Here is a 16,497-nt window from a genome sequence, read left to right as displayed (position 1 = left end):
GAGAAGAATGGATGCCACTATGGGGGGGAGATACATATGGCGATATGGGTAATATGGGCAATATGGGCATATGGCGTTATGGAGATTATGGAGATTATAAATTTGGAGAATTGATGACTGCAGGTGGGCAAAGCTGCAGGTGGAATACGGCAGTCACTTAAGGTTCCAAGGGTTCGTATCATATTATTTTTATTTTATTTACGGAGTATCTAGGGTACCTTTGATGTTATTATGGATTCTAAATCCATGTGCATACATTCCTTCCTTCCCATTCTAAGCTACCTAATGCAACATTCCACCAAGGTTGTTTCACTAGCCACTTGAACCGCTATCCTTATCGCTATCAGGCGTCATCACCTTCATTACCCGACCCATTAGCCAGCCAATATTGCATCTACATTTCACTTAATACATAACGTTACCTACGTACCTAATCGTGAATTCATCTTCCTTTCCTTCACGTTTTGCTACTTTTGCTTTTGCTCAACACATCTATTAGATAACGACTTTTACAAAAAGATACTCTCAATCTATGGAAGTACTTCGCTCGTTCAATAATTTACACCAAAGAACCACAATAATTCCAAGATGCCCATCCGCTAATATTCAATGTCTCAAAAAGTCAATCACTTCGCCTATCCCTTCACAAGTCCTTCACTCAGGGCTTCCCGTCAACCCCCCTTCTGACTTAGAACATGATGAAAGGGGGATGGATATCAAATGAAAACCTCGGACCATAGGCATCCTCCTTGAAAAGGTACCTACCAAGTATCTTCGTCTGAAGATGCACTTCCCGGGTACCCGCTTGGATCAGATCTGCTCTGAAATCTTCTGCTCCCTGGAGTTTTATAATAGGGCGATTCTGCTAGGTTCTGCTGTATCTGGGCTGGAGAATTCATGGATGACTGAGAATCCTGCTTGTAATTCAGCAAAGGGCTACCTCGAGATGCCTTGATCCCGGTACTAGAGGGCTGAGGCGCCTGAAGTGCCAGTGGCTGCATTGCTGGGCAACACGGGGGTGATCCCGATACTACCTGGAGTCCCGGTTGCGGATACGGGGAAAACTGCGGCATTTGCGGCGGCCATGGTGGCCATGCCATCTGCGCTAACCGTAGATCTGACAACGATTGTGAACTTGGATATTGTTGTGGTCCCATTTGGTTTGGATCCCAGGATGCAGGTTGTTGTTCATAATATTGTCCATGTTGCTGTCCATGTTGCTGTCTACGTTGCTGTCTACGTTTTTGCTGTATACGTTGCTGTCCACGTTGCTGTCCACGTTTCTGTCCACGTTTCTGTCCACGTTTCTGTCCACGTTTCTGTCCACGTTTCTGTCCATACTGTTGTCCATACTGTTGTTCAGGTTGTGGTAGTGGACTCGACCCTTGGTGGCTTTGAGGTGTAGCATACCCTGTCAGGCCCGGTACAAACGCTTCAGATGACGCCAAAGAAGATGCCTGTTTATGCGGAGGTAAGTACCCCCAACCGCTACTTTCGTTCCCATTGGATGTATTGCATTCCATACACTGCCCAGGTTGTTGACTTGGTGGTTGATTTGGTGCTGCGTCAGTCAGATTCATCGAGCTCTGAAAGGCTTGTGGCTGTACTTGGGGAGCTTGCGGCTCGTATGTCAAGTTTCGCTCATCTCCTGAGTAGAACGAACGTGTTTGCTCTTCAAATGGTTGTGTCAAGATTTCTGGGGCGATGACCTTAAAACGCCTCTTTAAGCCTCGCATCTGTAATGCATCATTTTCTATCTGGTTGGGATTTGCGGGTTCGCTCTCAGTAAACTGGGAAGATTCCTGGCTTACAGCCGCGTCTTCACTATCTCCATAGTCCCCACTAATAAGGCAACTCGTCCCCTATGAAGTTCCTTCTTGATCATTGCACTGACTGGAAGGATCCCTTTCGACCTCGCTATAGTCTACGCTACCGATGGTTCGGACCTGGCTAGAATTGTCAAGGTCCTTGGGGCCCTCAAGCTTCCTTTGCCGAGCCTGCTCATGTTCTACCCTTCTCCTCTCCTTAACCCATTGCTTGGTATATTCTTTATTTTGCTTGATCGCCCACTGTTCGACCGCCTTCTTCCTTTTTCTGAGCTTTGCCTTTTGATTCCTCTTTCTCCTCTGAGACGCATCATCTGCCATTGAGGAACCTCCAAGACTTCCGCCGTTGCTTGAGGGTACAAGGGTAGTCCCAGATAGGTCACTACTCGTTGTGGTTGAACGGCTGCAACTACCATCTTTGGTGTCTTTATCACCTTTGGTATGGTCTTCCTCGCCCCCAGAACATAGAAACGAGAAAGGCAAGAATTGAGTCAAAAGAATCAAAGAAGCATATCCCAAGATCCAGGCAAAAAACTGAATCACCCACTCTTTCAGAATTATTGCATTTGAGGCCGGGTTCTCTGGTTGTTGTCTACCCGGGGTTGAGTCGGGGGTACCTGAGACTGGCTGTTCTCGTTCTCGTCCACGTCCTCGTTGCTCTTGTTCTTCTTGTTCTCTTCTGGCTATTTCGCCAGCACTCGAGCGGGCTGCTGCCTCCCTGCTTCTTCTCTGCGCATCTTTTACGCTTGCTACTAGTTCGGCTACCCTATGTTGCGGATTCTCCGGACCTTGGCCATCAACCCACCAGTGAACATCTTCCTGGATTCTATCCATCCCTACTGAACTTGGTGGCGTTCTTGTTATCGTTCCTGAATCCGAAGAGTCCGCCCTCCATGTTACATATTGTTGGTCCTGAGGTGGAAGATGCTCTTGCTCGGACCCTTGAACTGGTTGCTGTGAACGGACCGACTCGACTAAATCCTTTCGGAGATTACTATTAGAAAGCCTGAGAGTTTGCGGTTCGCCTCCCGGGGATGGTAAGTCAATGCCTGACTGCCCTTCAGGTATCGCATCTTGTTTTCCAGATTCTACTGCATCCCCATTCTGCTGGTTCAGTTCCTCCTTGTCCTTTGCTCTGTTTTGTTCCTTTTTTGCCTTCTTTTTGGCATTCTTGCGGTCCCTCCTTGCACGTTGGGCAGGTGTCAGAACTTTAGCTTTTGCTTCGACAGTGGACGGAGCGCCACTGACTTCACCTGGATTAGACTGTGGTTGCCCTGAACCCTTTGTGCTCATGCTAGAGTTCGGTTCGTTGCCGTTCTTGTCCCCGTCTACTAGGTCTGCTGGATCCGAGACCCTGGTAGGGATAGAGGGATAAGGGGATAGATCTAGACAAGATGGATCACCCATCATGATGGCCTGAGCAAGAGGCGAGTATTGATAAATACGATAGTTAAAAAGAGTGTCCATCAAATATCCTTGATGAGTCAGTGACGAGTAAAAATGTCTTCAACACCTAGGTAGAGCAGAGAGTGAATGATTGATGTTACAGGTTGGAGAGAGAAGAAAAAGAATAATTTACGCAACTACCATATACCTGGACACTAGAGTAAAGTATTGCTTAATGTTGCCTGGGAAACTATTTCGATGGACAGCTAAGAAGGCTAAAGGTAGAGAAAGATTACTCTTCGGCTTCTAGGCATTTAAGTTAGGCAGGCACTTTGATATCTCAAACCATCGCTACGTCCCCGAAGGCACTATTTAGCAGGCTGACATTAAGGAAAAAGTTCAATATAGTTATTCTTGAGTTTGCCCTAGTTTAGGGGCAAGGTCAAGACCACTGTCACTCACTATAGCTACGATGAGTTCTTTTTCCTGCCAACATATACACCCCCCTGATAAACACTAAATAGTCATCTCTACTGGATATTGCTAGTAGATGGCTATACTCAAGCTGACTTGTAAGGTAGGTAACCTAGTTATTTTCCTACTAAGTTTTGGTTGCCAGGAGAACGACAACCCACGTAAGGCTGTACGTAAGCATTGAATAACTGGATGTCTTGTCACACTAGGATAATGCTGAGTGATGCTAAGGAGGTACCGGCTTGAGATAGGCTTTCAGGAAACCGGACAGGCACAGGATACAGAGCAACCACGTGTACAAATGCAAAGAGCAGCACTAGGACGTGAGTGATACTTGGGTTGGACTACAAGCGGGAGCTAGGAAGACTAGATGCAACAGGATCTGAGATGACGTGGACTGAACTGGAATAAAGAAGAGCTGCGGTAGGGAATGTAACACTAGAGACAATTCAAGCTTTTTAGTTTATGTCGTGTCGTATCGACCCAATACTAATAAATATAATAAATATCATCTGTCGCTATATCTACCGGCGATCCTCTAAAGTACAGGCGGATCAGCAGTTAAAACAGACCAATCTAGTTGCCCTATTCCACATATTTGACTTGCCAGCACGGGCAGATCCTTACTAGCCGATTGTACCGCTAAGCTTTTTTGCCAAGAGTTGGCAGCTTTTGGTCCCTGCCCCATGCATGTGCTCGTTCGGGCCCCTCCCCCCTGTTTTCCAGAGTCTACCCCTGAGATTGTACTTGTACGATAGGAAGCCTTTGACAGTACTAGGTAGAATTCCCTCAAGTCTAGATCCCACGCGCGTCATAGTGTAACTAGTAGACACCTCAATATTGCCTAGTACTTGCCCAGTACTTGCCTAGGTAGTACTACTTGCCTACCTACATACCTGGATTTGGAGCTGCATTTATTATCCAGGACTTAAAAGGCTATAGAATTGCATTCACCGCCACAACATCGAACATATCAATTCTTCGTATCCCATAGAGGCATAATGCATATGATGTTGATCGGTGTGCTGATTCATGGCCAGTTCAAGGGTATGGGAGTGATTCATGTATATTACAGGATGTAGCTTTGTTACGTACAATGCTATGCAGCAAGCTACAGTACCTACATATGTAGGTAGATATGCCGTATATTTTATATTCACACTACAACATAGTATTTATCTACTACTATGTAGTAGTACTAACCCTGAGATGCCTCCCCAAGGAAAGCTACCCCGCATAATGCACCCAATTCACATCCCTACCTCCCTCCCTACCCAACTACAGGGTAGATAGGCTAGTGGTCTACATGTGTAATGTGTAGGTACATACTACGTACATATGTCCCTGACGTACATAACATACAATATAGCAGCTGCAACCTGTAGAGAAACAATGCGGTGGAACGTGGGGTCATGCAATTGGAAGAGACCTTCCGCATATATCAAGAAACTAGGTTAGACAGGTAGGCACTACGTAGCGTGTGAGGTATATTAAAATACATATCACCCCCTTCCCTTCCACAACTCCAACTATTTCCCTTTGAATATAATACATATATATAATACATATATATATCCTACCTCGACTTTCTTTTGCTGCTGTGTGACATTAAAAATCCAAACCCGCCTTATCCGAACATATCAACTCCTTTGCCGCAAAAATGGTGCACTTGGCCCAAATCCCCAACGATGCAGAAATCGGACAGGGACATCTGCCCGAAGCTGTCCGAAAGATCAGCCTGCATCTGAGCAACGACGAGGACAGCTTCACGACCAGCGTCTATGGCTCCAAGTTCGCTGCCGAAGATCTCCCCAAGCACGAGATGCCCGAGGGGGAGATGCCCAAGGAGATCGCCTACCGCATGATCAAGGACGAGCTGAGCCTGGATGGCAACCCGATGCTGAAGTAAGTTAATCAACGCCCCATCTCCTGACGATATGCCGATGCAAATCTCTCGGCAATGACACTACGTGGTATTGTGTACCTACATAGCTGTAGCTTGGCTGCACGTGGCAAATAAGATCAAGTATGCTGACACAAGCTTTCTCCTGTAGCTTGGCCTCGTTCGTTACCACTTACATGGTTAGTTGGCATCCTCCTTCATCCATCCTACCCAATGATCTACCCTACCCCATACCTACCCCCTTAGACTCTTGGCTCTCAGCCGCAGTTGGGGCATTCCAGCGTTACATTACATGGCTGCGCCCGCACCCGCACCCACCTACCTATCTAAACCCTACTAGAGAAAATCGTACTAACCCCTTTCCGCCATGGTAGGAAGAAGAGGCCGAGAAGCTGATGGCCGAGAGCTTCTCCAAGAACTTCATCGACTACGAAGAGTACCCCCAGTCGGCCGACATCCAGAACCGATGCGTGTCCATGATCGGACGTCTGTTCCACGCGCCGACAGCGGAGCACGAGGCGGAAGGTGGTGACGACGCGGCCGCTGTGGGGACATCTTGCGTGGGCAGCTCGGAGGCGATCATGCTGGCGGTGCTAGCGATGAAGAAGCGGTGGAAGAACGCACGCGTAGCGGCGGGCAAGAGCACCGACCGCCCCAACATCATCATGTCGTCCGCTGTCCAGGTGTGCTGGGAAAAGGCGACGCGCTACTTCGAGGTCGAGGAGAAGCTTGTCTACTGCACCCCCGACCGCTTCGTCATCGACCCCAAGGAGACGGTCGATCTCGTCGACGAGAACACGATCGGTATTTGCGTCATTCTCGGCACGACGTACACCGGCGAGTACGAGGACGTGAAGAGCGTCAATGACTTATTGATCGAGAGGGGCCTCGATATCCCGATCCATGTCGATGCCGCTTCCGGTGGGTTTGTGGCCCCCTTTGTGGTTCCGGACTTGGAGTGGGATTTTAGGTGTGAGAAGGTCGTGTCGATCAATGTCTCGGGGCACAAGGTAAGTCGAATCACTCCCCATCTCCCAAAAGAAAAGCCATAGCAAACTAACAGCCGCATGTAGTACGGTCTAGTATACCCCGGAGTCGGCTGGGTCGTCTGGCGGGACGCCAAGTTCCTGCCCAAGGAGCTCGTCTTCAACATCAACTACCTGGGCGCCGACCAGTCCTCCTTCACGCTAAACTTCTCCAAGGGCGCTAGTCAGGTCATCGGGCAGTACTACCAGCTCATCCGGCTCGGTAAAAAGGGGTACCGGTCCATCATGTCGAACCTGACGCGGACGGCGGACTACCTCGCCAACTCGCTCGAAGCTTTAGGTTTTGTCATCATGAGCAAGAAGTCCGGCGAGGGGTTACCGCTGGTCGCCTTCCGGCTGAAGGAGCTAGAAACCACGAATGAGGAGGGCGAGAAACTGGAGCGCAACTACGACGAGTTTGCTCTGGCGCATAAGCTGCGCGCGCGCGGGTGGGTGGTACCCGCCTACACGATGGCGCCGCACACAAACGACCTGAAGATGCTACGCGTCGTTGTGCGCGAGGACTTCACCAAGAACCGTTGCGATGCCTTGATTTCGGATATTCGGCTGTGCCAGCAGCTGCTCGACCAGCTCGATACCGAGTCCGTCCGTAAGCAGGAGGAGTTCATCCGCAAGCACACGATGAATAGCGGGCAGGCGAAGCATAATCACCCGAGGTTCCGCGTACGTATTCGCCCCACACACCTTCTTTTCTTTTCCTTCCCCCCTTTCAAATTTTGTACTTTAATATTGTATATACTCTCACCACAGAGAAATAATGCTAACCTGTTCGAACAGAAAGAGAAACATTCCATCCAGGGGAAACACGGCAAGACGCATTCTATATGCTAGAACAAAATAAAAGGAAAAGAAAAGAAAAAAGCTTGGGTGGGAGATTAGGCATTACCTATATCGTGCTTTCCTTACTACTTACTCTAGGTATTTAGTATAGGTATCAAAAAAAAAAAACGAAAGAAAAGAAGCAAAATGGATATGGTGGTGAAACATTGTTTGGGTAAGGGTAAGGACTAGATAGGCGTCTTGAGATAGAGATTTATAGATCTGCTTTACCTCCTATACCTCCTATGCCTGCCTAGGAACTATACTAGTAGTCTGCGTAGGCAATATCTTATACTTGTTTGTTACCTGTTGATATGTTCCTATCATCGTTGAATACTTGTGGATACGTCGAAACACAAAGCCTACCTAATGTATAATGGAAAAGTAACTGGCTCGGACAGTATCATGTACATACCTAGGTTAGTAGTGACGCAAACGTCTTATAACTAACTAGGTACGTGTGGGATCGCATAGCACATGTCTAGGTACCTAGTAGGGACCTAAGCAGCAAGTGTTTAATCTTCCAATGCGGTATTCTTTATTCACTTCATCTTCTCTCATCCACCTACCTACCCCTTTTCTCCCAACTTCCCTAGCGCGCAATACCATTCCTCCTCCTACCGCCCGACTTACTCCTGTCAATGTGATTCTTCAGGATATTCCTCGTGGTGACCAAGCTCCTCTTCTGCTTGATCTTGGCCTTGCCGAGCGTCATCATGAAGTTCTTCTTCCGGGCCTTCTCTTTGTTGGTGGTGGACTTGCCCTCGGCCTCCTTCTTGGCCTTGCGGATGGCCTGCGTGGACTTGTGCTCCTCGCGGTCGGGCTTCCCCTCCTTGGCGAGCGCGATGCGCTCCTCCTTGGTGCTCTTGCGCAGCTTGGAGGGCGCCTCGATTTGTTCCGCCGTCAGGCCCTCGTCGATGTGGCGGGACTCCATGTCTTGCTTGCGCTTGCGGCCCATGGCTTTGTCGACGTTGGACTCGATTCGCAGTTCGCGGAGCTTGGCCAGGTCGGCAGGCGTGAGTATTTGGGTCGTGGCTAGGTGCATGAAATCGATGGCTTCGGTCTCTGCATTTTCCTTGTCGTCCTCCTCCGCGTCAGGATCGTCGGGGTCGACTTTTTGCCGCTTGGTATCCGGCTCAGGCTCCCCTTCGTCCTCCGAATCGCTGACTCGGATCCACTCCCCAGAGTCGCTGCTATCCGACGAAGCGACCTCCCACTCATCTGAATCCCATCCGTCTTCTTCACCCTCGGGCTTTTCACCAGCCTCGGCTTCTTCAGGGAGGCCTCGTTCCACGCGCTTGCGTTTCCGTTGCTCCTCTTTCCACTTCGCCAGAAGTTCCAGACCTTCAATCTCGCCAGTTTGCTCCTCGCCAAACTTCACCTGCTTGATACTTCCTTTCTTGAGTCCAATGGTCGCGTCCTTGCCGCGGTCTTTCTTCTTCAACATATCTGCGCCCTGCTCGCGATACAATGACAGTAACCCCTTTGCTGCCATCACCACCCCCTTATCCTTACTTTTCCTGTACTCGACCAAGTCTTGTAATAATGTTTCGTTCATCGCGAGGGGCTGCCGGGCACAGATCTCACGGATGGCGTTGAGACCTGCTGAGCAAACCTCGGTGGCCGATGCTTCGGAGACAAATTCGTTTGCGATCTTTTGTATTAATGGCTCAATTGCATCTGGGGGTACTAGGTTGTGAGTTCCCTGAGCAAGCGACGCCAGGAAAGACGAAGCTGACTGCTGTTTCGGAGACAGGTACTTGATGAACCAAGAATACAGCGATATGACGGTCAACTTGTGCAGACCGACTAAACGTGTAACAAGCTGTAGGACCAAAAGCCGGCTCTCAAGAGCTAGCTTAGCCTTGGAGTTCTGAAGATGCTTCTCAAACAAATTCTCACTGAAGCCCTGAGGATCCTGAAGTAGGTGAAGAGCAGAAAAGTTGAGTGGATGCGGTGAATGCTTCTTGCGCTCCTGCTTCTTGACTTTATCGACGGCCCTGTCCAGGGCTTTCTTGGCTTTCTTAGACTTCTTGTTAATTTCGATCGAGTGTTTGACCTTCTTGACGTCGACGGTCTCTTCGTCACTGCTGTCGTCTTCGAACTCTTCTCGCTCCTTGTCTCCCCCCAGAAAAAATCTTACACCTCCGACGGCTACCTTCTCGTTATCGGCTAAACAAGCTTGACGCATAATATCGACCGTTTTGGCATCAGTCCATATTTGGCGCCTCCATAATTCGCGTACCAGCTTCACAGCCCATAGAGCTTTCGGCGATGATCGGTCTGAGGTAACAAGATTATAGAGAGCGATCTGCATGGATCGGTTTACTCGGTGATTCGTTGCCTTGGTGTTGGTATTCCGCAAGTCGCTAAGTATTTTCTGGTAGAGAATCATCCGTAACGACTTGGACGGGGTGCTAATGAGGATAGGGAGGAGGGTGGTGAGCAGATAGCTGCTGTCGATAACATCCTTCCGTCTCAAGAGGGTAAGACTGGATACTATCTTCTCCCGCAAGGTAGGCTCCAACACGGCATGGTGTTTGGTAAGGACATCTTTGAGGGCGTCGGGAAATGTAGCAGTTATCCGCGGATACAGCTCAGCGCAATGTGCGATTAAGTCTATTTGCTCACGGAAGCTGATTAGGGAATTAGAATCGGCGTTGATAGGAGCAGCTAGGAACTTTTCGTGGGCGGCGTCGAATTGTTGCCAATTTTCTATGAATTCCTTTTCGTATGCTCTATATACGTATATATCGATTAGCAGGAGTGTACGTATGAAGCGAGCGGATGGGATAATGTATGTGTATTACCTACAGTGGATCTTTTCGAATTCTATACTGAAGACCGGCAAGGTCTGCCTCGACCTTCTCGAGTGCTGCCACTTTTCTCTTTCCCATTGTATTAATCGTTGAATTATATACAGTTGAAGTGGTGTAAAGGTTGTAGATAGTAGCAAGTTCGCTCTAATCGACTTCAAAAAGTTGGAGACTAAAAAGAAAAATTATAGGAAAAGTCGCTGATTATCATTATCTCTTATCTTATCTCGTTAGTGGCATTCACTTTACAAGGGTAGAATCGGTAGATAGGCCCATCTTAAAGCACCTGCATTAGGGGCTTGGCAAAGCTTAATCTTGAACACCTCGGAACCTCAGTCTTTATTAATAAGTTGTGGTTCTTCCCCTTTTTAGATTCTCTTTTCATACTACTAGTAATAGTACATACATGTATCCCTCATATATATGCATAATGGCTCAACTGGCCGTAATATTCCATCATTTCACTGACCAACTTTAGGCCTCTTCTAATTAATTCTATATCATCTATCTAGCCTGCCTTAGCGTCCCCCAAAATATCATCCGTCGCTTTCTCAGCAATCATGAAAACAGGACAGACCGGGAACGCACCAATCGCGGCAGGGAAAGAAGATGCATCAACCACGCGCAGGTTTTTTACACCATGGACTCTGAACTTGGAGTCCAAGACCGCCATCTCATCGTCTGCAGGGCCGATTCCACACGTGCTCGCCGCGTGGTGCGAGTATGTTTGCAGCTTGAGGAACTCCTTTTGCGCCTCGTCAGTACAATTCTGATTCGTCCCGGGACATGGATGCTTCTCGTTGAAAGGGCCAATGGGCTCACCCACGGAAGTAATGGCCTCTCGGAATATTTTCGCCGCATCTAGCATCTCTGTGAGGTCCTCGTCCTCTCCATTCTCAAAGAAGTTGAAGTTGATCTCGGGTGGCTCCTGAGGGTCGCTAGAACGTAGGCGTACGTAGCCCGACTGTGACCGCGAGTTCATGTGCACGAAGGCGCATTCATACTGCGCTGGCCCGTATTCCGTCGGGAATCCAGGCCAGAACCCCTCGAATGAGAAGGATTTACACCACCCATAAATATTACGATTCTTGCGCGCTGTTGGTGTCTTCAACAGCACCGCGATTGGGCCCGATGTTCCGTTCAACGGCTTGCTAGCTAGTGCGAGCACGCCACCTTCATAGTTATCTGCGAGCTTTTCGCCCACCCCAGGAAGGTCTTTGACGACGGGAATGTTAAACTTTTTAAGCTCTTCTTCAGGGCCAATGCCACTGAGTTTTAGAATCTGGGGTGAGTTGAAGGCTCCGCCGGCAACAATAACTTCTTTATTGGCAAATATCTGGACGACTTCCCCTTTGGTTCCGTTGTAACGTGGGTCGGCCTTGTACAGGGAGGGTCCTCGTATAAGCTCTACACCGATCGCAGTGGGCTCCTCGGTATCCTCTGCAAACAGGACTTTGGTCACGAGACTCTGCAGCTGCACAGTCAGTGGGTATTCGGCTGGGTCATCTAACGTCGCCCGGAGGTAAGTATTGGACCCAACCCTGTGTCCATTGGGATCCGCGTGACTGGCGAGACCGAAGACGCCCGTGGCTAGGTCTCTGTCGGGATCAAGTGCGTTGATATCCCGTGTTACATCGCCACCGACTGCTTTGATAATGTTGCCCGCAATCTCTTGCACATCAGATGTTTGCTGCATAAATGTTGGGTCACTGATTGTCACGTTAACGTAGCCACTGTACCCATGCCCAGGAGTATCGGCTGGTACATAGTGTGCGGTTTCTATCCTTTCAAAGTATTGCCGCATGTTCTTCGCCAACCAACTCTCATCACCGGTACTCTCAGCAATCGCATCCCAATCGTCATCGGAGGGCAGTGCGCATACGCCACCGTTGTGCATTGCGCAACCCCCTAAAGTGGCCGAGCGAGGATAATAAATGCCGAGTTGCTCGGAGCCCTCCGGAGGTTCCAAGCCGACGTAAAAGGACCCATCCGGCTTACGCCACGTCATGTGCTCATATTTACCCTCGCGCTCCTCGTCCGAAGAATGTTTCACGAAGAAGTCCCATCGTGATTTATCGTCGTTAGCCGCGAGGTTAAAGTTGATCATATCCGAGTAGTTTTTGTTGTTTCCTAGATCATCGCCTGCTTCGAGGAGCAGCGTCGGATATCCTGCTCGTGCCAAGTTGGCCGCAAGCGGTGCGCCACCGGGACCCGATCCTATAACGATATAATCATACGGAGACGCCGTGTGGGCAAATGCCTGCGTAGCAGCAAATAACCCTGTTAAAAGGAATTGACCGGCCATCTTGAACCTCTAGAGCCTTCTACAATTCTACACATGAGATACTTCTATTATATCACGGTAGGTAGGCGCTTGTGAGGTGACAAGCAACTCTTTATAATCACGATATTACTATTCCCCAACACCGAGCCAGCTCCTCGAGGAAAGTCGAGGCCCATGTCGACTGCCACGCTGCTATCAGTCATATACCCATTGACAACAGCTGGGGTGACCTTTGGCTAAATGAGTTAAATGGACAGTTGGAGAAGGTTCTTGGGGTTTTTCGTGTGAACACCGGTTTGGGGTACCTTGGCGTCGTGTTGCGATATTACCCGGCAGACAAAAGCCGTTGCGGCTGATTAAGGATATGTGGAATCGGAAAGTCTGTCCTGTCCCTCCCACGAGATGCTCACACGACACGGACAGCTTCATTTCGGGCCTAATGTGCTTGATTATCTGATTGATTCATTATAGAAGATTTCCTGAGTATATGCCTGTACAGTCTATGATCCTTACAACCTTTTCCATTTCCCATCAAATCCCCATCGTTTGATTCACTTACCTAGAGCAGGTAGTATGCATCGATCATGCTTTTTGAGAACAGACTATCAAGTGATGGTGCTGAGAGCGGTTTAGTCAGCCTGGGTTATGTGAGTGATTTACTTGACTTTCCCTGTCACGCAACAGTAGGTGTCGCCTAAGAGTTCTCCGTGGCAAATTTCATCTTTAGAAGGGATGTTTGCAAAAGCGTACTACTATTTAGGGGCTCTCGAATAGTCAAAATCCATGTGACCCGTGTCCTGTCCTGGGGACCGTACTGAACCGAGCTTCGATCAATGAATCGATATTTGCGAGAAAATGGCTGTCGACACTACCTGAATCTATACCGATCTATCGTGTAATGTTAGTAGTTCTAGCAAGACGGTCCCCATATATAAGTTCATCAACCATCAATGATCTGGACTCTGTCGCCATCTCCAGAAGGAGTCATTTTGATGCTTGCCTTGGTGGGTCTAGAACGCATCGGGCCTGCAACTGTGGGCTTTTCTGCTCTCCGGTTTTTTTTTTCTTCGGGGTTTTTTTCATCCATGTTTTGGCCTATCTATCGTTTCATGCCTCGGAGTGTGAGACTTGAATATGCCTAAGTCGAATGAATCGGGATGAACGATGCATAGGTAAGTTTTTTTGTTTTTGTTTTTTTTGAAAAACATGACTAGTAAATACAGGCACAGATCTTACTCCACGCACAGATGTACGAATCTGACTAGTAGGTGATCTGAGCATCAAGGTAAGGCCTGCTGCATTATACCGGTACATGTAGTCTTTTCTCCTTAGCTTTTTTATAGCCTAGATCTTGATTGCTCGACCCTTGCGTACCGACCGAAGTACTAATAGCAGTCTAACATAGATCCTGACTACTGAGTTAGCACCTACTCATAAAATTGGACAGCTACCTATTAGTAGTCACGGCTGCAAATAATACGTTAGGGACGGGTCTTCGTACGCGAGTCCCGCTTCTACTAGGTATGTAGGGTTGACAAGACTGACTTTTTTTTAAAAAAAAACCTCCGTCGGTAAAGATGCAGCAAGGTCAATTATGGCTCGTAACATTGAAGTACAATCTAGGATAGGGCATCAATGTGCAGGTCACAAGCTTTCTTTTAAGCTTATTATCCTTTTTCTATCTTACGAGACATCATATCTTTACGGTAATGCGTAGGTGCGTGTGCTTACACGGAGCGCGGTGTCAATCTGTACGCGTAGGGATTTGAATTAGACTTCATCCTACTCATCCTACTATTCCTGATATGTTGCTACGGTCAAGGGGCAACGTAACATTCAACGTCTGCCTAGGTACGACGTATAGTATCTGGTAAGATCTTGCCTTGGATGTCATAGTGCATGGCTCCAAGTTGAGTGTGTGTTGCTCAGCAGACGCCACACTGCGGATCATGCCGGCTAACCCGGAACCAAGTAAGATTTGGTTATTCGTTTTCGCTATTCCCAGGGAATAATTAGAATTGGAGGGGGCGGAGGATGGAGGATGGGAATATGGAGAAGGGAGAGAAGAATGGAGAGGAAAGATAGGTATTTATTTACACTTTCAAGTTTACGGTATAACACCATTAAATCACATAATAAATGTGAATAACAATTATTGTTATAATTATTAACTTCTTTGGTTTATCTTATTTCTTACGTACGGTTTACAGGTAGTTCGGCCAATGGTCGTATGTTTGTTTATATGTCTCATTTTTGGAACCCTTTATTTCGTATTTCAATGTATGTATTTACTAGAAGTTGCATGTACCTACATTTCATAAGAATCATAACCAGTGTCGAGTTACTCATTACTAACAGTGACGGTCTTTGTGGATGATCGGTTCATTCCAAGATCGAAACCGATCATTTTCACTCATTGTCTCTTATTACTTACGTTAAATAATGGAGAGAAACGAGAAACGAGAAACAAGAAACAAGAAAGGAGATGGTCCGAGTTGAAGCAATCCATGCGTAATGCCATGCCTCACCCCGCGATCGTAACTAGGATTCCGAGATGCAGAATCAGATGATGACATACTTAGGTAGGTAACCGTAGGTTAGGTAGTTAGGTACTGTACATACATGTCTACCTCCAAACATACATACATTGTCATACAATACTGCAGACAGCAGTCTGCACTGACTCTGCAGAAAACATTACAATACCCTATGTACAGGACCTACTACAGGACCGTACAGGTAGAATAGAAATGGGTCGAGAAGTTGCTTAGGAATGCGGCGTCAGCCAACGGTAACGTGGTCTGGATGTGGATATATCTTAACCATCTTATATCCGCATTCGGAACAAATTGCCATCTTGAGTCTAACCAAGAAAGATTGAAACACACGGCACTCCGATGGTTATTGATACAAGCTTCTGTCCTTCCTGTCTCGGCGGTGTAGGAGTCGCCGCACGGTAGCAGGGATGGAATCCATTAGCAAATAGGATACATCGGGGCGCGCTAGATCGGCGAAGCTAAGAAATCTCTTATTTTCTAGAAGGTCCACGGGTATGCTACACTACACTACACTACACTACACTACACTACATATTACACTACTACTCTGGCAGAGTCTGGCTGCCAGGCTGCCAAGCTAAGGGTACTAGATTAGTAGATATACCTCCAGCGAGGGCCACTAAGTATCTTGGATTCTTGGTAGGTACTAGACTGCCAGGTATGCTAGCCATGCTAGACCAGGGGTTTCATCTGTGACGTTCACGGTACACGGTTCACGGCTCAAAGGTGCTAGCGTCGGTAGCTGACTGAGGCTTAGCTCGACTTCTCTCGACATATTTGTTACCAATGCATTACTACTACTGGTCTTGGGGGAATTCGCTTTGGAAAGAAACAGAGTCACTTTTGTTGATGAAATGCAACTCGTCTTATTTGATTGCTTCATGGGCCGGTTCGTCATCATCAACCACCAATAACCCAGCAACAAGCCTAGACAACTCAGACCAAACCCATTGCGGGACCATTCCCCCTTCTTTTCCCTTTTCCCCCTCCCCCCCCGTACACTCGGTATCGTGGAGGTAGACCGGCGTTTGGATCTTACATGCTACACTAACCACTATTAACTAACCTTCTCCCATGGGATTAGTCAAGGTACTGTATAGGGTACATATCACATAGTAACTACTAACTATAGCCACCCGCAGTGGCACCCGCCTCGACCACGTAACGTAATGTTATCTCGTCGATCATTAGGGCTTTTCGTCACGAACAAGAACCGGGAAAAGCCGGTGTGATTGGGGCTTTTCTTGTATAATGGAGCTCACCCCATAGATCTTATCCCATGGATGTATGGGGCCATGAGTTCGTGTGCTACCAAAGTTGAACTTGACTATAGTAGCACTACCTTACATACACTACATACATACATACCTACATACATGTTACCT

At 47.9% G+C, this 16,497-nt stretch overlaps 4 protein-coding genes across 4 annotated transcripts; 1 reads left to right on the top strand and 3 right to left on the bottom strand.

Moving 5' to 3' along the window:
* Window positions 1-198: 198 nt before the first annotated feature.
* Window positions 199-3,236, bottom strand: GGS25DRAFT_529645 (uncharacterized protein; the record flags this gene model as incomplete). Its single annotated transcript, XM_049265309.1, has 2 exons — window positions 199-1,819; window positions 1,895-3,236. The coding sequence occupies 2 exons, from the start codon at window positions 3,234-3,236 to the stop codon at window positions 762-764; spliced, it is 2,400 nt and encodes a 799-aa protein (XP_049118455.1). The 3' UTR covers window positions 199-761.
* Window positions 3,237-5,159: 1,923 nt separating this feature from the next.
* On the top strand, window positions 5,160-7,760 carry GGS25DRAFT_479378 (glutamate decarboxylase). The gene is made up of 5 exons (XM_049260008.1): window positions 5,160-5,591; window positions 5,741-5,768; window positions 5,964-6,599; window positions 6,663-7,298; window positions 7,413-7,760. The coding sequence occupies exons 1-5, from the start codon at window positions 5,347-5,349 to the stop codon at window positions 7,464-7,466; spliced, it is 1,599 nt and encodes a 532-aa protein (XP_049118454.1). The 5' UTR covers window positions 5,160-5,346; the 3' UTR covers window positions 7,467-7,760.
* A 78-nt stretch (window positions 7,761-7,838) lies between these two features.
* On the bottom strand, window positions 7,839-10,423 carry GGS25DRAFT_159283 (SDA1-domain-containing protein). Its single transcript, XM_049256477.1, has 2 exons — window positions 10,269-10,423; window positions 7,839-10,192 (listed from the first exon to the last, which is right to left on the bottom strand). The coding sequence occupies exons 1-2, from the start codon at window positions 10,349-10,351 to the stop codon at window positions 8,047-8,049; spliced, it is 2,229 nt and encodes a 742-aa protein (XP_049118453.1). The 5' UTR covers window positions 10,352-10,423; the 3' UTR covers window positions 7,839-8,046.
* Window positions 10,424-10,671: 248 nt separating this feature from the next.
* GGS25DRAFT_159272 (putative GMC oxidoreductase) lies at window positions 10,672-12,662 on the bottom strand. Its single transcript, XM_049256476.1, has one exon. The coding sequence runs from the start codon at window positions 12,573-12,575 to the stop codon at window positions 10,779-10,781; it is 1,797 nt and encodes a 598-aa protein (XP_049118452.1). The 5' UTR covers window positions 12,576-12,662; the 3' UTR covers window positions 10,672-10,778.
* Window positions 12,663-16,497: the final 3,835 nt, after the last annotated feature.

The sequence above is a fragment of the Hypoxylon fragiforme genome (assembly GCF_022984875.1).
Source record: "Hypoxylon fragiforme strain CBS 206.31 chromosome Unknown GGS25scaffold_3, whole genome shotgun sequence".
Lineage (NCBI taxonomy): Eukaryota > Fungi > Ascomycota > Sordariomycetes > Xylariales > Hypoxylaceae > Hypoxylon > Hypoxylon fragiforme.
The sequence above is the reverse complement of the archived record's forward strand: the minus strand, read 5'-3'. Positions and strand labels throughout refer to the sequence as shown.

Bases quoted from the DNA above. Each gene is read 5' to 3' on its own strand.
- GGS25DRAFT_479378 (XM_049260008.1), top strand. From the start codon at position 5,347: ATGGTGCACTTGGCCCAAATCCCCAACGATGCAGAAATCGGACAGGGA. The intron at 5,592-5,740 runs GTAAGTTAATCA...TTTCTCCTGTAG, and splicing joins GATGGCAACCCGATGCTGAA to CTTGGCCTCGTTCGTTACCA. The intron at 6,600-6,662 runs GTAAGTCGAATC...AGCCGCATGTAG, and splicing joins TCAATGTCTCGGGGCACAAG to TACGGTCTAGTATACCCCGG.
- GGS25DRAFT_159283 (XM_049256477.1), bottom strand. From the start codon at position 10,351: ATGGGAAAGAGAAAAGTGGCAGCACTCGAGAAGGTCGAGGCAGACCTT. The intron at 10,193-10,268 runs GTAGGTAATACA...ATACGTATATAG, and splicing joins AGAATTCGAAAAGATCCACT to AGCATACGAAAAGGAATTCA.
- GGS25DRAFT_159272 (XM_049256476.1), bottom strand. From the start codon at position 12,575: ATGGCCGGTCAATTCCTTTTAACAGGGTTATTTGCTGCTACGCAGGCA.